The 20,112-nt window shown below is 43.3% G+C and overlaps 9 protein-coding genes across 9 annotated transcripts; 5 read left to right on the forward strand and 4 right to left on the reverse strand.

Moving 5' to 3' along the window:
* Window positions 1–395: 395 nt before the first annotated feature.
* Window positions 396–1,816, reverse strand: EAE98_009917 (uncharacterized protein; the record flags this gene model as incomplete). The annotated part of the gene is made up of 2 exons (XM_038957538.1): window positions 396–1,423; window positions 1,497–1,816. 2 exons carry the CDS (start codon window positions 1,814–1,816, stop codon window positions 511–513), a joined length of 1,233 nt encoding a protein of 410 aa, XP_038806001.1. The 3' UTR covers window positions 396–510.
* Window positions 1,817–2,688: 872 nt separating this feature from the next.
* Window positions 2,689–4,752, reverse strand: EAE98_009918 (uncharacterized protein; the record flags this gene model as incomplete). The annotated part of the gene is made up of 2 exons (XM_038957539.1): window positions 2,689–4,236; window positions 4,393–4,752. The coding sequence occupies 2 exons, from the start codon at window positions 4,750–4,752 to the stop codon at window positions 2,689–2,691; spliced, it is 1,908 nt and encodes a 635-aa protein (XP_038806002.1).
* Window positions 4,753–6,276: 1,524 nt separating this feature from the next.
* Window positions 6,277–6,918, forward strand: EAE98_009919 (uncharacterized protein; the record flags this gene model as incomplete). Its single annotated transcript, XM_038957540.1, has 3 exons — window positions 6,277–6,426; window positions 6,512–6,781; window positions 6,865–6,918. 3 exons carry the CDS (start codon window positions 6,277–6,279, stop codon window positions 6,916–6,918), a joined length of 474 nt encoding a protein of 157 aa, XP_038806003.1.
* Window positions 6,919–7,296: 378 nt separating this feature from the next.
* On the forward strand, window positions 7,297–8,910 carry EAE98_009920 (uncharacterized protein; the record flags this gene model as incomplete). Its single annotated transcript, XM_038957541.1, has 5 exons — window positions 7,297–7,429; window positions 7,483–7,508; window positions 7,567–7,603; window positions 7,780–8,332; window positions 8,388–8,910. The coding sequence occupies 5 exons, from the start codon at window positions 7,297–7,299 to the stop codon at window positions 8,908–8,910; spliced, it is 1,272 nt and encodes a 423-aa protein (XP_038806004.1).
* A 1,076-nt stretch (window positions 8,911–9,986) lies between these two features.
* EAE98_009921 (uncharacterized protein) lies at window positions 9,987–11,354 on the forward strand (the record flags this gene model as incomplete). Its single annotated transcript, XM_038957542.1, has 1 exon — window positions 9,987–11,354. The coding sequence occupies one exon, from the start codon at window positions 9,987–9,989 to the stop codon at window positions 11,352–11,354; it is 1,368 nt and encodes a 455-aa protein (XP_038806005.1).
* A 1,787-nt stretch (window positions 11,355–13,141) lies between these two features.
* Window positions 13,142–14,169, forward strand: EAE98_009922 (uncharacterized protein; the record flags this gene model as incomplete). The annotated part of the gene is made up of 2 exons (XM_038957543.1): window positions 13,142–13,591; window positions 13,651–14,169. The coding sequence occupies 2 exons, from the start codon at window positions 13,142–13,144 to the stop codon at window positions 14,167–14,169; spliced, it is 969 nt and encodes a 322-aa protein (XP_038806006.1).
* A 503-nt stretch (window positions 14,170–14,672) lies between these two features.
* Window positions 14,673–15,089, reverse strand: EAE98_009923 (uncharacterized protein; the record flags this gene model as incomplete). The annotated part of the gene is made up of 1 exon (XM_038957544.1): window positions 14,673–15,089. One exon carries the CDS (start codon window positions 15,087–15,089, stop codon window positions 14,673–14,675), a length of 417 nt encoding a protein of 138 aa, XP_038806007.1.
* Window positions 15,090–15,770: 681 nt separating this feature from the next.
* On the forward strand, window positions 15,771–16,849 carry EAE98_009924 (uncharacterized protein; the record flags this gene model as incomplete). Its single annotated transcript, XM_038957545.1, has 3 exons — window positions 15,771–15,861; window positions 15,999–16,384; window positions 16,514–16,849. 3 exons carry the CDS (start codon window positions 15,771–15,773, stop codon window positions 16,847–16,849), a joined length of 813 nt encoding a protein of 270 aa, XP_038806008.1.
* A 463-nt stretch (window positions 16,850–17,312) lies between these two features.
* Window positions 17,313–19,670, reverse strand: EAE98_009925 (uncharacterized protein; the record flags this gene model as incomplete). The annotated part of the gene is made up of 3 exons (XM_038957546.1): window positions 17,313–17,374; window positions 17,858–17,908; window positions 17,969–19,670. The coding sequence occupies 3 exons, from the start codon at window positions 19,668–19,670 to the stop codon at window positions 17,313–17,315; spliced, it is 1,815 nt and encodes a 604-aa protein (XP_038806009.1).
* Between the last annotated feature and the right edge of the window lie 442 nt (window positions 19,671–20,112).

Genomic DNA, 20,112 nt, shown 5'->3' on the forward strand with positions numbered 1-20,112 from the left:
ATCCTAAACGTACTTACTTCTGTGATGGGTTGATAAAGCTGGTGGGGGCAGCGGTGGCGACGAAAGTGGCGGAGCTAAACACTAGGAGGTTTGTGGTGCTTGGTGGATGGGTCTGTTTGATTGTACATATTATGGCTATTTTTAATCTCTGATTTAATTCTAGTCTTGAAAAAGTTTCTCTTCTTTACAGCTACTCTAACTAACATTTAAAAGGGGTTGGAGATTCCAAACAGTTTGATCGTTGGACTACATTCTGGATTTTTTGACACTATGCCTGAGACTGTTCATAGATGAATCCCTAGTCATTTTATTGTAAAAATCTACGTTGTGTGAATCACGAGACAGATATGATGCGAATGGAGAACTGTGTACAATACGGAACAGAAAACTATTTATCTATGTAGGTATAACAAACTCATCCCAAGAAGAAGACGTTCGTGAAGTCTAGATTTTCTCACATTTCAGCCTGGGCGGCACGCAATCCTTTTGAAGTTTGTCGAACCTATCTGCTTAGATCCCCTGGAAGATTTTCGACTTGAAAGCTTTCAACATCGACGGTTTCAAGGTTGAAAGTGTAGGGGCCAATAGGTAGTCACTAGCAACATCATCTGGAAGGATGAATACATATCTTACTTTGATGAACCTGGTATCTTCGGGGCCAAAGATATGAATTGGTTGAGGTCTGCCAATCTTGACATCGCCGTCCGGATGTGTTTCATAATCCCAATCTGGCTTCCTCGTTCGTGATAGCTCACAAGCTAACAGTACCCCGCATTCCGAGTAAAGATCTGGTTCCCACAATGACTCGATAACTCGACGCTTCACGTAAAAGTAGGAACTCGCAGGCTCCTCTGCCATGAAGAGGGTGGAAACCTTACCATAAAGCTCTTCGCTCTTGGCTTCTAGGCCGCTCAAAAGAATACTTGGTAGGTATGAAAGACTCGTGCCATGAAAAAGCACCATCGGTCCTGTTTTCTCATCATTGGGTTTGGGTGATGTACCAGAAGAGTGCTTCGGTGCTTGAACAACCACAAACTGATGGACGGACGCTGGGAATCCGGATATCTTCAACTTACCATTTGCAGGGATCAGGTATCCTCCGTAGTTTTCAGAGAGATGCTTTACGAGTTTCAAGCACTCAGGTGCTTTTTTCAAAGTCTCTGCTATCTTCCGCTTGGAACCCATATTTGCAAAGTTTTCGGGAAATCCCTCCGTAAAGTCGTCAAGAGTTATCAATTGGGGAGAGCCAGGGAAACTTATCGGATAGCCACCTCGCAATATAGCATCCGCATAAACCGAACTAAGAAGCAAATCGATGACTTGAGAATTCAATTTGATGGCGGCAGAAATCTCCAAGATAGATCTGGGCATTGACAGATCGTCAAGGTCATTTTCCCCTTCCTTGCCATTCCAAATGCAAATGCTAAAATCGAATTAGTCTTGTCAAAAAGGGGTGAGAATGCTCCATCCTCCCAATGGGAACTCTTGTGACTTACACGTCTTTCAGAAGCAGATTGATACAATCTATTCTGGTCAATCCATCACTATCATGAATCAATTCTTCCTTCTGGACCGTTTCGCGTAATTCTGCTCCTGTCATTTTCCACCATCCCGCAATGGTATTGATGAGAACCGGATCAAGAAGCATTCCTGGTTTCAGGTATCCAATTTGGTAGAGTGCGTAAACGGCTTGAAGAATAGGCTTCAAAGAATGGCGATAAAAATTGACCTTCGAAGCAGCGAGCTTGCGAAGTAGTGTTTTCTTTGTGGTGGACATGGTATTTAAGACCTTGCTAAGACTAGATGCTGAAGCCATTGTTGCTCGTGATAATGGCCGAGGTGAGGTAAGAGATTCGGTGGATACTGTTGTTGAAATTTCTGAATGCTTTGTATAGGCTTTGTCGAGGTACTTGGGATGAACGAAAGAGTTGACTCGACGATGCTTCATTGGAAACTATCCTTTCTTATACTTATCTATGGTAGCAAATAGACACTATGTCTCGAGGATGGAATGGAATCGATCCAGCAACGAGATTCGTGCAAAATCCGCACATGTTTCAAGGCTAGAAATTGACTGAATCAACAATGGGAGAATGTTTCAGCCATCTACAATACTCACTCTAGAGCATCGTTGGGAGTTGCGTAGTCTATTTCACCAAATTGACTGAGGATATTACTACATCAGACCATCTTATCCTCGAATTGGAACTCAATAGATACCTCCATGATCTTCATGGCCAGAGAACATAACTCCAAGGCCCAGAACCTTCTACTAGAGACTTAATTGAGGTAGACATCGAGTTTTTCCTTCTATAACTTATGCTGCGAGGTTTGACTATCTGTACGAAACAAATCAGGTCTCTAGCATGACAATTTTTCACCTGATCCACTTCAATCTGTGTAAAAAAGAATGGTTCATCGCAGACCAGAGAACAGAGAAGAGTGAGACAGTCCCTCTGTGATATATTTCTTCCGTCTTGACTGTCTGCATATGCACATCTTCCATCCAACAAACATGACTTGAGAGCTACTAAGCTTTGAGGCTTCGGAGCATTTAGATTAGACCGCAGAATGAGAACCATCAAACTTCACTAGTATGTGCAGTATTCATTAAGAAAGTCACCCTTCAGCCGTCACATGAACAAAATCACTCGCAATTCCGTCGATTGTTTATTCACATATGTATATTTAATTCCAACACAATCTTCCATTTTCATCTGGAATAGCATCGTTGCTAACCACACTAGCAACTTCACTTCCAACTCCGGTCTTTGTCCAGAATAATGACCATGGATCAGTCGCATCCTTAATGCTCAACAATCTATCGTAATTCACACCATAGAAATTATGTTGCCAGTCTACCTCCTCAATATCGCACTCCCCAAGATATGCTCCCGTGCCCGGGGTGACAGCTTTCCACGCAAGTTGGAGTTCGCTAAGCTTGGCGCGAGCGGAAGCCATAGTGGTGAAATTGGTAGGGTCTGTCCATGATGTGCCTTGCATAGTGTGAAGAGTAGTCTTCCTCCAAGCGGGCAAAACGGCATTATCAACCCCTGCGACATTCGGTGCATTGATATTGAAACCTACGAGCAATGAGGCATTGTTTCTCGATGAGCCTGACCAAGCATCGAATGTTGCGTCGAATGTTGCTTCATCCTCAAGATATTCTTGTAGAAAGAGCCGGGAACCAACAATAGCGTCATCGGAACCAACCGTTTCTTGAGCGAAAGATGCATCCCATCCTTCGTATAGTGTATCATAGGTGTTGTATACTGGTGTAAAGTCTATGCCGAGTGCAGTGAGTTTTCCGAACCAAGGTGCCAACAAGGCTTCAGTTTCGGCTTGGGTGTGATTTGGAGCCCAGAATGGAGACATAATGAAATAATCCACCCCGAAAGCTGCAGGAGGAAAAACGAAGAAGTAGCTGTAGATTCCTGCATTATTAAAGGTGATAAAGCTCTCCCAATAAGCACGGACACCAAGCCAGAAAGCATCATCGGTGACATTGCCACCAGAGGCGAATGTGAAAGTTACAACGGTGACGGGAGTCGTCGGGTAAGCTTTGATTGTGAGAGATGTCGCCACACCCCAAGATGCGGGACCACCTCCACGTAAAGCCCAGAAAAGATCGGTATTTTCAGTCGAGGATGCAGTAACAAATCGTCCATCGGCTGTGATAATACGAGCAGAGATGACCTGATCTGCAGCAAGACCATATACTGAAGTCATAGGGCCGTGTCCTCCACCTTGAATGTAACCTCCTAGAACCCCGACATCCCTTGCTTCGCCGCCAACAACAACCATTCCCTGCTCGCTAGCCGCTTTCATAATATCTACACCAACAACACCACTTCCAGATGTGAAAGCGGGTCCCGTGTAAGGGAAATCCGCATCGGTGTATTCAGCACCCTCATATCTGATATCTTGTAACCAATGAGTCCAAACACTCAAAGCACCTGCTCCACCGGATTTACCAGAGAACTCATGTCCTGTATTCTTGACCACGAATCTGATGCCAGTATTTCTTGCAAAATTGACGGCAAGTTGTATTTGTGCGACATTTGTGGCATTGACTGCGTAAGCGGGATAAGCGCCAAGTGTGCAGGTTGCTGTTGGGTCGGTGGTAGGCATGCAGGTTAGACCTTGATATATCGGGGACATCATGGATGTGGGATCCTCCTCGTGCATGGTAGAATTAGTCCAATTGTCTGTGACAAAGGCACATTTATCTGCGTCCTAAGTCATTGATTAGTATCATTTCGTTTGAAGAACCAATTTGATCAAGTGAGTAATGTTTAAGGTAAATTTGGACATTAAAGATAACATTTGTTTGGGGAATCGCGTGGGATATTCCACCTTATTTGAAGATTTTAAGTATAAAAGTAGACTCACATAATTCCAATCATTATAACAGCTTGATGCGATTGGTATAGTTTTAATCAAGGCACCACCAAGTAGGTCATTGAAGATATCCCAAACATCATCCGCCGGCCAATCCGCATCTCCAGGAAAGACTTTACACGCCGATCTCGAAGAAGCAATGCTTGATGCATCTACCGAAGAAGCATTCCCAAATGTGAAAAGCGCTTGCATGGAAGCATTGAGTTGTGCGAGATCTGAAGTTTTCAACTGAATAGTCTCAAAATCAAAGAGTGCTGTTGAAGAAGTGCTATTATCTTGTCTGCGAGCATTTGTAGCAGCAACTAGACCAGCATTGAAAGAAACAAAGTTGTAAAAGAGTGAAGACTTCATCTTGACTTTGACCACTCTGAGATAGTCTTAGATAGGATAGAACGATGGATATGATGAAGGTATACTAATGAAGGTATACTAATGAAGGCTACAATAGCGATGAAGTGAAAGAAAAAGCCTACGAATCATCGGGATCAACTTGCCTTTTCATATTGAAGACCAGATTCGACATAAAAATCATACAATATAAACGTGTGGATTATCACGATGTGTGTGGAGTAGTCGTTCCGATTTTGGTAAAGGTAGAGACCAAATGGAGATAAACCGCCTCATGGTGTGGCAAGACACGGCGGAAACATCGATACTTGATGCCGGATGATGGTAATTGATGTTCGAGAATTAAAGAGTACATGCAAATAGGTTGCAATCACAGGTGAGAAGCAGCGTTTGCTTGCCGGTGGTGTTTATCTGAATGAAGGGGCGAAAAAAGAGCGGCGAGCGACTAACAAACATGGATATGCGGGGCTAAAGACATTCATTTGGTATGATAGCCGTGAACACCTTAACGTTGAGAATCTGGAGGTGGATATATGTCCGTTCTTTGTGGAAATGCTTTTCTCATCGCTGTAAAGATCATTAAGATAGAATGGAGCCCCGCCTACCTACTTAGTCTCGATCGTTTATTTCTCGGCTGTGCTCTTGAGTAAGAGGTGAAAGAAAAGAGAATGAAGGAGAGGAAGAAAGAGGGTCCGGAAGGATGGAATAGAAGAAGAGTCAAAAGATATAGGTATGTCTGTATCCAAGATATTCAAGATATATTCAAGTAAGCACATACATATGCGGTGTGATTAAATTCTCAATCTTGCAGAGGAGATCGACTACCACCAAATGCTTTGACGACGACGCCTCTTCCGTTGACGGTTGCTCCATTCTTCCAATTCCCGTCGAGGTAACCAAAATATAGATATGCTTTGACTCTTTTTTTTTTAACACAAAAAATAAGCAACTGAGCCTTCTTAGGAGTCAGGGGCGCTGGCCGGTCAATGCCAACAACTTAAGATTGTGGATAAATTAAACAGAGTAGTATTGGTCGGGTTCTCTCAGGATTCCTCCCGCACCCTACAGGGCTTATACACATAAATTTTCTTCGGTGGGTCTACGAATTAGTTGCTATATCAGAAGGATTCGCAGTGCCCTGCCATCTGTAGATTAATAGCTGTAAGATTACTTCGTAAAATACAATTCGAGTTTGGCCATTAAAACATTATGCACTCGTGTACCTAGTCTCCTAGTGACTTTACCTCGGGTGTACCAAGTGCCAATATAAGCTTATCTCCCACAATCTAGCCACTTATGTGTCAAACCATATTCGCCCAGTGTTGAATGCAGTCAGCGGGATGATTCAGCGAAGAAAAAGAAAGGATAGATTGGGAGGAACGAGTGGACGTTAGCATACTAGAGAGCTAGAATACTCTATGGAGTACTCCATCTATAATTCCGGAGCCTCTAGCTCGGGCCAAGTTCTAACGCTTTCTGTCCGTGCAAACTCATCAACCTCCTGCAAACGTTTTTTTATGAAATTCAATGGAAAAGTTGAACCTGGAATCTCTCGACTCAAGCTATAGCTGTCTTGAGTGCGATATCAACGTTGTTACTGTAGTCCACAGGATCAAGACTCAAATGTTCGATACATATCCAAACACCGAGGACTGTACTCCGCAACGTCGTATTCCTGTACGAAGCAATGTCATCAGGACCGAGATAGACTTATGTTAGGCTTGTTTTGGCAGGCCTAATCTACTTATAACATTTATCCCAGGTTCAAAACGAGCTTACGGCGACTGGCATCTACATGCAGGCAGGCCATTCAGCCATGTATCACAAACAGGGGCAATTAGCTTCCGCTCTTTACGCTAAGGTCTACCTCAAACCACACTCTTTCGTCCCTTCAACAATGGACCCCGCGCAAGGATCGGCGGGTAGCACGGGAATTGGTCAGAGCGACAAGGGCAGATCCAACCACCATCCAGTCGTTGTCCTTCCCTCAATTACGCCTGTCATATCACCTCATCCGCTCGATGGTGCAATAGTCAGTCATAGCCAGCTTCTACTATCGCATACTCAGTTGATGTTGCTTCACGGATCATGCAAACAAACTGACTGAGTGGATAGTTGTTCTCCAACTTTGTATTGCTGTCTTTACTTGATAAGCCTTTCCTTGAGTAGGATTGAAGTATTCAAACGGCCAAGGGCTTATCCTGCAGATCCCACTTCCCCAGCACTCACCCCTGATTGTATTACCCTTCTTGGACCTCACTTTCTAGCATATAGAAGACCAAAATAGCATTTGCACGATAACACAAAATGTAGGGTAGTATTGGGGTAGTATTGCTAAGAAATCCAGGAGGGTCCTAATTCAAATGCGCGAAGGAACAGATTTGTGAATTTTCACCAAAATCTTCTATTAGCGACCAGAGTCCAGACATCAATATATGATATTATCCATCGCTTTCAAACCTTATTTTCTAAACTGATCGGAGCCCCCTTGATGAACCTTCAGTCTAGTGGAGTACCTTTTGCGAGGTACCATCTTCGTCTTTTACAATGGTCAAGCAACTGAACACCGCATGTTTGGTTATCATCGTTGTCTTTGAAGTTGTTGGCTCAATCTTCTGCTTTGGGCGTTTAGCCTCAAGGTTAGTATCAAAACCACCATGGAAGGGACTGATGATGTGGAGTGAGTCTTCTGAAGTTTGGTCTAAACTGCTTGTTTGCTAAATATTTTTTTAGGTGATATCTGTATGGGTATAGCTTGGGTAAGACATCATTGAGAATTAAGGTTGTCATCTGAAATTGAGGCTGAGACAAACATAGGTTCTATCGGTTGTGGAAACTGTCGCTATATACGGATGTGAGTAATCTTTTTCAAGCCGACTTCTGGGGACTTTTAAAGTTTCTGATTTTCGCAATGTCTCTTTATATACGAAAAATTTGCTTCATAGATACTTTTTGCAGAACTTTGGAAGGGCTTATCAACTACGTCTAGATGATGAAGTTTGGTTCCAATCATGCTAACCTGGACACTAGTAACATCGTATGCAAAATATGGCTATAAATCATCAGATCTTGCCCAATTCAATATCGACATACCTACCGAGATGAAATGGTCAATGTTTGATTCCCTTTGCTATAATCCAATCCTCGGTTTCGTCAAGGCCTCCATGATTCTCCTATATCTTCGACTTGGGGGAATAAGACAAACAGTTCGATATGCTTCATATGCACTCTTATGCATCAATTTCGCCCTTATGATCGCCATCTTCTTTGTCGATATGTTTCAATGTATACCGTTTTCATACAACTTCTACTCGACAGAGATGGACCTGGCGGCTCAGATTAAAGCAAATGCCACAGATCCGGGAATCGGACCTTATGGGCCTGTAGCATCTGGGTTCAAAGATGGGAAGTATATATCGGGCGGGAAATGCATCAATGGTGTCAATTTTATATTGTCAACCGCTGGTTTGACTATTTTGACAGACTTACTGGTTCTATGCATTCCAATCTATATGGTAAAGGATCTCAAAATGAATCCACGGAAAAAGGCTGCAGCAATCACAATTTTGTGTATGGGCTTGGGGTATTGATCATTATTCCCATTTTGTATTTGTCGCGAGCTAACCCTTCTTTTCAAGTGTTACTGCCATCGGAATTTGTCGTCTTGTTTTTACTTATCGTGCATTCTACCCCAATGTCCCAGACCCGGGATTGAATGTTAACAGCACCATATCTCAAATAGAGACTGGTCTTGCATTGGTTATAGGCTGCATCCCTGATCTTCTGCCTCTTTTTCGTCTACTAATACCTGGCTTCTTAAATTTTGCGACCAGACAATCAACTCATCCAGCTCGGTATCCTTACCTCTCAGCTTTCGGTTCCAAAAAGAAGCCTGAAGACCGAAGCGACATTCTCAAAAACACCATGTACGAAGAACATGGACTAGACATTTTGAAGTTACGTCCCAACAATGGATTGATACAACGTGAGACGCAAGTCAGAGGTGCTGCGAGTACCGATAGCTTGACTGGTAGTCAAATAGAAATGTTCGACAAAACTATGGACGACAAGACGGATTCAAAGACAATTATCAAGACAACACATTTCTCGATGAAAGAATCGGACCTAAATGACCCAAGGAACACTTGGAGTAATGTCTGACTTAGTCAAGAAGATTTCTTTTGAACTCCTTTGTATTGGCTTGTTGGTTATAGAGTCGAAAAGGCATTTAGCCTGTATGTTTTAGAGCCTGCGAGAAAATCATCGTGTCAAAATCTTTGCGGATTTTGTATGCCGTAAAGGTCATGACTCATGTCTTTTCTATCTTTGGCCGCATTGCATGGTTGTATTGCAATTCATATATTGTGTAAATGTTATACAATCATGTAACTCTGAGGTCTTTTGATGCTGGAAGGGGCGTGGGGGTCATAAGGAGTTTTCCCCTTTGTCTCTATACTCCCAGGCACACAGACTGTACCGCAACGTGTGCAGTGCACACCATAATTTTAATAGCCAGGAGCAATTACTTTGACAAGAGCGAAGAGAAGTATTGCTGGAAATTTAGTATGTACCATTGACTGGCCTCAACGCGTATGTAGCTTCTTTCCATTTGGTTACATGTATGGAGAAACACTACAACCACATCCATTCCCTTCTTTTGGTGCCTCGAAATACTATGCGACTACAATCAGCCGCTTCTCTCCTTTCTATTTTTCCTTCCGATCCGAGAGAAATCCCACCAATGGGGGTAATGATCTACGACATTACCCCAAAGTTGTGTTGTCAGCTGCGGGGAGCTGCACACAACTGCATTTGAGGCTGGCTTGGCATATATAAAAGAACCAACGACCAGATATTTAAGAGACCGACGACTTGGAAAGTTCTTCTGATGTGATAAAGCTCACGTCTGCATGAAGAACATTTTTAAATGCATTCCGTGATGGAGCAACAAATTCCGTTTGCCAACACTTTTACCCCGCAGTCCGTCTTGGATGGACTCTGAAGACCCCGGATAATCAAGACAGAGTTAGATCGCAATATCCACGTAAAATTTATAAAGTACACTTGGTCCAGCGTGTGGGAGAAGTTATTCTGGAAGTTCATCTCTGGAAATTGATCAGCCTTTGCATATCTTCTTAATATTTAACTTTGAAAATCAGAACCCTCCAAGCAATTGCCACAGTCGACGTGTGCATAGTGATATTCCTCGAGAGTTCAGAATCTAACTGACTTCCACCATGAAGTTGTTAGAATTTACTGCCGTGATATCTTCACTGGTTGTCCTTGCTCAAGCTGGCAATGGCAATAGCAACGGTCATGGGAAAGCGAAAACCTGCACAATACCCTCAAAATACAAATCCTCAAATGGAACAGCCGATGACTCACCAGCAGTAGCTGCCGCATTTGTCAAGTGCTCCTCAAACTCAATTATTGAGTTCAAGAAAGGTGTCGATTACAACATCTTCAGCCCAATCTCCGCAAAGAACTTGTCAAATGTGATTATTCGTCAAGAGGGCAATCTTCATCTTCCCCAAAACATCACCTATATCCAAAATCTTGTCACAACCTCCAATGCACTTACATATACCACCGCTTTATACTGGTTTGCATTTGCCGGTCCCAAGATTCAGTATGAAGGATCAAAAGACATTACGACAGGGTGGATAAACTCGTATGGCCAAGCATGGTGGGACGCGAATCCCGTCAATGGAACTGGTCTTGCCAATCGACCACATCTTTTTCAACTGAACACTACAAACGGCGGTATGAACTATTTCAAATCGCGCAAGCCAATAGCATGGAATGTTCAACTTCTGGGAAGTAATATCCGAGTCAAAAATAGCATCATTGATTCCTTCTCTACGGGCACCGGTTTTCCATTCAATACCGATGGATTTGGTGTCACGGCTACAAACGTTCACATTTCTGATTCTATCATATACAATGGAGATGATGCATGTGCTGTTCAATCTGGTTCTCACAACGTTCTTTTTGAGAAAGCAACGATCGGGTATCAATCTCATGGCCTGTCCATTGGCTCTCTTGGGCAAAATCAAGCTTCATTCGCCAACGTATCAAACATCCATTTCCGTGATATAACAGTTGTGGATGCAGTCTACGCTGCCCGATTCAAGAGTTGGATTGGAGGTCAAGGAATCGCAAAAAATATCACATGGGAAGATATCCGCGTGTACAATGTTTCATTCCCGATTTTTGTCACCCAAACCTACTACAATCAAGGGTCTAACGCGACTCAGCTCGAACCTGGACAGATCAGTGGACGCCCGAACAACGCGAGTGTCAATATGGAGGATTTCACGTGGAAAAACTTTCGAGGAACAATTAATACCTTTGAGCCTGGGGATGGTACTTGTGTTTCAGACCCATGCTGGTACGATGCCGGATTGCCAAATTTGCAGCAGACAGAAACCATTATCATCGAGTGCAATACCGAGAGTTCTTGCAAGAACTTCAGTTTGGAGAATATTGAGATCTATCCACAGGATTATAGAAACCCAACAGTGATCTGCATCAATGCTACGAGTACGCTGAATCCAGATCTGGGATTCAATTGTGCCAATGGAACGTTTGTTCCTTTGAGTTGAGGTGGGATTTAGAGATGAGAATATGATAAGCTAAGATCATTAAGGGATGAACATTTTCCACGCACCACTGGTGATTCAGAAAAGTGACTTCATTCTATCAATGTGATCTCATTCCCCACAGTCATCTTTCCAAGTGTTTCAAATATGAGCCTCAAAAACGTGTTGAATTCTTTAAGCCCATATTCATTTTGGATGATACCCACGGACCTGACGCCGAGGTGTAGATATGAAGCGCCATCACATTCATACGCGGTACATCAAGACATTTATGTGATGTACAAGTTCCAACTCCGCCATTGGAGCAACCGAATGTCCCACGTTGGATCAACTAATCAATTATAATGCTTGGATGATGAATTATGGAGGTAAATGGAGGAGAACCTGGTGGAAGTAAAGTACCTTTGTGTGCTCAAATATCTCCTGTAAGTATTCTGGATAGGGCTGAAGTCATGCATCGATAGCATGCCGGTTTGATCGAAGAAGCTTTGAGAGATATTCCCTGCTCTTCGCTTTTCGATGACTGCACAGAAAAGTATATCCAAAATCCAAAACCCAAATTTGGTGTCATCAAGGACAAAAAGTGGCGGGGCGCCAAGACGTTTCATAGAAAGCAGTTGACGAAAAAGGAACGAAATTAAAGTTGTTTTTTCAAGGGGTTGTGGGGGCCTCTGCTCACTGCATTTTTTACCCCTTCATTTTCGAGAAAAATATTTTGGGATCTCGGCGGTAAGAAACTGCAATGAGAACATCAAGAGTAACAAGAACATCATTTTTTTGGATGACATTAATATAAGAGGATATGAGAAGTAGACTTGATATGTGTGCCAAAGGTTACTATCCAAAATTTATTAATTCAAGGCAATTTTTCATCTTTTTATTTCACACTCTCGAGACTTTCTTTCCCACTTCTCCAAGAGCTACCATCAAAGCCAATCGGGAAGCCACAGTTACCAGTGCACCAAATAAATTGCATTTTTCCCAGATGAGGCTTGACTTTAGATGAATTTGGTAGACAGGAAATGAAGGTTCAATACTACGTATATGTATTGGGTTAATGCCGGCCATGGTTTTACAAGGATTGCGCCAATGGAGCTTCATGCTTATCCGAATGAAACGTTCTGCTCTTCGCATCAAGCGACTAACAGCATAGCCTTCAACATTAAGATAAATGAAATCGCGACTTGAGCTAATATGTCAACAGGGTACTGTTCATAGATATCAGATAGGTTTGTAAACCACTGGTTCGAAGAGTTTCCAGCATAACAATATATGAATATCTCAACCGGCTGAATGATCATTGTCCCAGTATCAAATTCAAACCACATTATCGAATGAGAGAATGGACAGAATTTGAACAGCGCGTCTATTTTCTCTTATCTATTCGCTGGAAAAATGTGGAGTAGAATCTGCGAATCGTATATCTCACACATCTTCTAACAGAAGATCACCAAATCAAGGTTGGCAAACGAAACGTTCATCTAAAGATCTTGTTTCTCTGAAACGGACAAGGGTGTTATTTCGATTCCCCCAGGACTGGCATCATGTATCGATTCGATTCATGGCGCGTGCTTTTCAGTTCTATATATTGAGTTGTCTCTCATGATGGTAACTTTCCTCTTCCCTATTCTTTCTCTCCAAGTTAGTCTTGTTAGCTCGTCGTCTTTATTTTTACTCTCTTCACTTTCTCTAAATACATTCATTTCAAAGTGTGATCTGTGATCCACGACATTCATTTTTACAAGTTTACATTCATTCCACTACGAACCCACACACAAAATTCTATCAAGATGTTCTCCAAATCAATCATCGCCGCTTCCCTCCTCACAGCAGTCACTGCTCATCAAAACTTCCATCAATTTTGGGTCAATGGAGTTTCTCCAGGATATCAAGTCTCTATCCGCATGCCACCCTCCAACTCCCCAGTTCTCGATGTAGCATCCGATAACATCACCTGTAACGTCAACGGAAACGTTGTCCCATCAGGTGTCAACACAACCGCCGCAAATGAGGGAGATGCTATCACAGTTCAATGGGACTCCTCTACCCATCCAGGACCTATTCAACATTATCTTTTCGGTCCAGTGGATGATGCGTCCATGGCTACTGGCATCGGTTCATGGTTCAAGATTGATGAGTATGTTGAGGTCAACGGTACTTGGGCCTCCAACCTCATGGATGCCGGAAACATGAGCTACACTTTCAAGCTTCCTACCGGAATGGCATCTGGTGAATACTTGGTAAGTTTTCCTATTTTCATCTTTTATACTTCTCCATAAACTAACAAATCATCACACAGCTCCGCTCAGAGATGCTTGCTCTTCACTCAGCCCAGACTGTCGGGGGTGCTCAATGGTACATTGGGTGTGCTCAACTTTCTATCACCGGTACTGGTGGAGATTCATGCGGACCATCCATCGAGCTTCCAGGTGATTACAACGCTACCGACCCAAGTATCTATATCCCAGATATTTACTATGGCTTTGACATATCCACCTACACACCTCCCGGAGGAGCCATTGCCACATGTGGTGCTTCCGGAGCTGGAGCCACGGGTGCAGCCAGCGCCACAGCTGTTGCAACATCTGCTGTTTCCAGTGCGGTTCCATCATCAAGCGCAGCAGCTCTTTCATCGAGTGCCGTAGTCGCACCAAGCTCTGCCGCCTCATCCGTAGAGGGCTCATCCAGTGCGGTACTTCCATCAAGCTCCGTAGCCGCCATTGTAACTTCTGCACCAAGCACTCTCGTAACAGCTACTTCTGCACCAGCAGCCACTAGCTCAGCGGTTGAGGTTGGTGATGATGAGTGTGATGCATAAACTTGACGAGGATATGTATAAAGTGGGGGGAATATGTTTGGATTCTTTTGTATATATATCTAGATCTATTCACTGTATATGAATAGACTTGGCACTTGCCACTGTACAAATAGAGACCGGTTGAGCTTTGAATGTTGAGTGGTTACCAATTGTGAAGTGCATTGCCTTGGTGTCAAACTTAGACGGATTGCCAAAAAAAAACATAAACCCCACTTGCGCCGGGTTTGCTCGAGGATAACCGGATTGGTGAATGAGATAAAGAAGCTTGAAGTCAAAAGAGCCATCAAACCAAGCGTTAAAACATATGAATAACAAAAGTTCATCTTCGTTGAATAATGGAATCAAAGTAGGATGTTACACGCTGGTTTCCGTACATTATATCCATACCAATAGAAGAAATGCTTTGATTATTAAGAACATGGAGCAAATCTAACGACTTCATTTTCGGACATCAGTAAAGACGATCAAATTCCTGCGATGTTTAAAATGCAAGGATCAGCTCATTACTCAGAATGCATTCTTCTCGCAACCTGAATGAGCACCCTTTGCAAATTCATATCACTTCCCGCAGCCGATGATCCCCTCCTACCCAATCCCTTTGCCACTTCTACTAAAGTCTCTCCCAAAAGCCCACCGATATCCTCACCCAATCTTGCCATGACTTTGTTCCATTCCCTCTTATACCGCTCGTGGGTGTCGACTATAATCTTGACATTCTGGTCGAGAGTATCTTGACACTCTTGTGCACCGTTTGTATTGCCAGCTCGAGTTTCCCTGCGGAATGCACGCAGTAGTTCGCTTGTTTGACGGAGAACGGGTTGGACGATGGCTTGGTGGTCTTTTTCGATTTGTTCGAGCTCTGAGTAGTAGGGAGTTGCTTGGAGGATAAGCACGATTTGTTCGTGAGTTTTATCTGACATTGTGATTGATAGTGTATCGTAGCTTTGTAAGTTAAGAATCACTGAGGTTTGATTTTTGTTGGGTGTTATTTATTGCTTTTGATAATCTGGAGAGGTAAGGAAAAGGAATCCATAATAGGAAGGAACGACATACAATGGTTTAAATTCCATTGCTTGATTCACTGATAGCTCGATATCTTACTGGCGCTTTACTAATCAACAACTTGAAGGATATTCTGTTATTCCTGAATGTCGAAACTTCTGACTATAGCAATCCGGGACATTTGCAGAGCTAGATGTTATGATCGAGCCCTTGGTTATCCAATCATGAATATTTTCTTACCATGCCAGATGTTAGGGCAGTGAATGATTTAGGGATCGTTCAGTGATGTTTCGAGGCATTCACTCGAATTGCTTGCCCCTACCATAACACAAAATGAATGTGTGTCTTAACCGTTTCATATGTGACGATACGACTTCGATTTCAGCTCAAGACTATCATTTCTAATCACGGATTCGTACGGTATATGTTCGAGCCTATTCAAGTTATGAATTATGTTTTTCTTCCAGGCACCCAATCCAACATCATCGTTTACATTGACTACCTCAAAAGAATTCGAAGTCAATCTAACCCTCGATTGTCTCAATAACTCAATTGCACTACACCATAAACAACCATTTTGAAAGCAGGAGCTCTGCATCATGAATGCCAAGGAAAGCGCGGCTGACCAGGTCATTCAAATCCCTCTTGAACGTAATGCGCATCATAATGTACAAAAAGCTGACAGAAATTGTTGGTCGCCACAGTGAATACACCTCAGCAAATAAATAGTTCACCCTCAAGCACTCGGCACCAAGATTGGAATGAAAATGAATAAGATCGTGGCCTGGGTGCCATCGATCAGATCGCACATACTGAAGAGATCATAGGTAGGGATACCAAAGTCGATATGAGCAATGAAAATACACCTGCAATCAAATCCGCTCCGGAAACGTTTCAACTCTTTCGAGATCTGCCACCAGAGTTAAGGTTGAGGATATGGAAGTTTGCAGGTTTGCAGCCACGTATCATTCATGTTTCCAACTACAACAATACGTGGCCAGAAAACGTTTATCTTTGTCCAAGTATGCCGCAGCAGTGTCCTTTGACAATGACGTGTATAGAGTCGCGTGATGCGGTGCTGAAATTTAGTAAGCCCCTGCAACGTCTCGTTTTAAGATCGAAGACTTACATGGAGGATGCTGAGCGACGAGGTCCCCACACCCCTGGTACGGAATTAGACAGTCAAATTTTTGGCCAAGTCGAAGCCAAAATGGTACGGAGAAACAGCCAATCATCCATGCCAACCTTAATATCGACGTAATCTGGCCTCATACAGGAGAATGTTGGACAGACATGATCCACCATATGGGGGAGGGGGGAGGGGGAATTTACAGGGATGAAGCGGATCATAGTACCAAAGAATGAACACAACTACCCTGCGAAAGTTCTAGGTGTAATGCCTCGCCTAGTTGACAATCGGTCTCTCGGTGTCTATCAATGGGCTAAATCTCTAGATGCCCAAGAGCCTTTTTTTCTCCAGGAGGACGACGAAGATTTCAGTATCATCGAAGAAAGCACTCAGGTATCACATCTATGTGAAGGATTTGTGTCAGAAGCATCTCTTAACCAACTCGTATGGGGAGGGGATGAGGTGCCAGGATCATTAGAGGACATTAATGAGGCTCACAAAAAAAGCTTCAACGAATCCCGCAATTTTACGATAAAATGTTTCCAATAGGATCTAGTTGAATCAGGTATGATCAATTCTCACCTTTCCAATCACTTCTTGAAGCCCAATGTAACTAATGTGAACTTTCAGGACGTCTTGATGACGAACATCAATGCGAATTACAAAGACTACAGGCCTGGGAACCACCAAAGATTAAGTACATCGAAGAGTCACAGATCGAGGATATTCTATGATAAAAATCATGATGCACTTGCCACAGGGAGTAAGGCTGTAGAGTCACACCAAAGATATGGTGTCCAATACTTCTGACTGGAAGCTGGCAGTAATATGCTTGTCAATTATTGATTCTGTTGGGAATAATTGAATCTTTTGAGAAGATGAGCTAGCTTGGTGGAATGAACGATCCCCCGGCCCTGGGGTGATCTTATGCTCGGATCACAAACCAAGCCACTTAGCTATATATCTTGATACAATTTTAATCAAAAATCTGAGTTGCTATTGGGCAATGCATCTACGTGATTGATATATTTGCATCTGTTTGACCACTCTGTCTCGCACCCACTAATGTGCATCCTAAAAGCTTTATCAGTATGTCCAATTGAAGAACCAGCCGGTGTACTCATTGGACTTCCTTGAATTCTCAAAGTTCACACCAGTTTATACACAAAATTCAGAGAGCAAAACAGTGCAATGAGAATGAAACACCGCACAAGAAATATAGCGAGTTGGATGAAATTCACAATATTGCTACAAAACGTATGCATAGGGGTATCACTCCGCTCCTGTCCCGCGCTCAAATAGACGCTTTTATCTCAAACATTTCCTGCCATCTGACATATATTAACTATATGTATGTCTTGCATGATCAGGTCAAAATAGAAGGGGGATACTGTGGAATCCGACGTGTATAATGATCTGTGTGGGTGGGCACCCTACAGCAACCCACTCCGCCCGCGCTCCGTTTACAGCAACTCCAGGACCAATCGCTAAGCCAATGGGATGCTCCGTAAATAGCCAGCATTTCGTCGACGGATTTTCCTTGATAACATCTCTCACCATGCTGTTCGACGAGCTTTGGAAGGGCTCGTGGGTGCAATGTTTTTGATCCTAAAATAAAGACATATTAGTATTGCGCAACAAGTTAAGAGCATTAAGCCGAATACTAACCAGGATGATAACGGCAAGGCCCATCGGCATCTTGGGATCTTATTTTTTTGAAACACTGCCCACATTTACCGCCTTTAAATTTGAGAGATTTTCTCTCCAACCCCATTTCCTCCAGGGTTGGATCAAGCCTCCGCTTCTTTGGCGATGATGATACACCGGCGACTGATTGGCTTCGAGTTCTTCCGTTCAAAACTTCGTCATTCACATCTGTCAAAACAATCTGAGCTAACGGAACCCCTTCACCTTTTCCCGCCAAGTCCCTCTCATGAGTTAAAGTACTCTCCGTAACTTCCCTCAACCTTCTCTCAGTCTCGAGTGCTTTTTCCAAATCTTTCGACTTCTTTTTTTCTCTTTCTAGTGCTTCTACGGCAGCATCCCTGACGGCATTTGTTGAGGAAGCACGCGTGCCCACTTTTGAAAATTCCAGTTGTTCATTGGCAAGTTGCTCCTTGAACAACCGAGATCTAACCTTTTCATCTTTCAAAGCCTTTTTGAGCTCCTCGGAGATTGCCATCACGGCAGGCTGAGGGATTTTATTCGGCTGAGATATAGGTGTTCCGCTTCTTGATTGAAACCGTCTCTGAAGGTCTAACAGATCCTTTAGTCTTTTCGTTTCCTTCCTCTCATCACTCAACTGCTTTTGAATTATCTCAATATATCTTCTGTCCGTTTTTGAAGCTTGGTCTGCACTATCGTTCCGGGGCATCAATTCTGGCAGAGTATTTTGGGCGTTGATAGCCTTAGCCTGAATTTCCATCATCTGCTGTTGTAAGGTCTCGACCTGATTCCATTCATTTTGATAATTATTTGTGACAGTCTTTATCTTCTCCTTCGCTGCCTCTAATTCTTGCAGCAACACCGCAGTTCGTTTCTTTTCTATCATCAATGCTTCTTCCAGAGGACTTCCTTGCGGCAAGGTATCCTCATCGTCACTCACCAAGTCAATGACCAACCCCTTGCCTGATATAATTCGTTCCTTTCTCGAATTCATAGACATTCCTCTCCGGTCCGTCGACTTCCCATCTACTTCATCATTATTCAAGAGTCCTTTAGTACTCCATCCCTCCTCTTTCTCCTCCTCTACATATTTGTCACCAAGCAAAAATCTTAGGGTGATCGTTCGCATATGCGGATACAAATTTCCGGTAGCTCTGAGCAATGCTTTGAGGGATTCGACATCTGCATTATTGAGAGCGGACTCTAGAGACTGGGATTGAGGAAGTGCTTGTAGCTTTGACTGAGGAGCTGGGGTCGAGATTGAGGAGCCTAGTCTAGAGGGTGTTCGAAGAGATGGAGAGGCATTTGATGGCGTAACGGGAGTCAGTGGGTAATGGTCCAGAGGAGCCAGTTGTGGCTGAGATTGAGTGAAAAATTGAGGAGGGTGTTGGGTATTGTGTCTACTAATCTCAGGCGCAAATGGTGGCAACTGATGTTGCGTTGGGAATCCATTGGGATTTGAGTATGGACTGGGGTAAGTTGAAGCTTGCATTGTGGATGTCCACCTTGGTGCCGGTTGAGGAGGATAATGTTGCTGCGAACCAAGATCATTCGAGAATATCGGACTTGGCGAAGGAAAGCTCGACTGCTGTGGAGAGGAATTGGAGAGGGTTGGATAACGTGTGTGGAATAACGAAGGATTGAGCTGATCTTGATAAGATGCAGGTTGTTCTGCACAATTCAATCGTACGGCCTTTCTTGACATTTGTTTAAAGCAAAAGCTCACAAGTTCATCAGTGTCTAGGGTGGTTCAATGGTTGTTTTACTGGAGAAGGTATGTCAAAAGAATGGTTCGAGGAGGGTTTAGGAAGACGCGTTGGCGGGGAATCGCGATTTTCTCGATAAGCTGCTGCTGTGGAAGGCGCGTAAACGCTTATCGACACGTGACCGGTCCCCTTTTCATGTATATTTTTGTCAAGATACCACATCTCACTCTCAATTTCAAAGATCGTGGGTTGGATAAACATTCCACAGCAAACATATATCAAGTGCCTGATAAATTTTCTCGTTGGAAGGATCTGATTGTGATTGGCTTAAGCGGAGGGTTGACCAGATTTGGAACATATCACATCGTGCTTACTCTAGGATGGGCGGCTACCACTGTCACAATGAATTGAGGATGCGCCCCTCACCATATCAAGCTTTCA

The sequence above is a fragment of the Botrytis deweyae genome, assembly GCF_014898535.1.
Source record: "Botrytis deweyae strain B1 chromosome Unknown BDEW_032, whole genome shotgun sequence".
NCBI lineage: Eukaryota > Fungi > Ascomycota > Leotiomycetes > Helotiales > Sclerotiniaceae > Botrytis > Botrytis deweyae.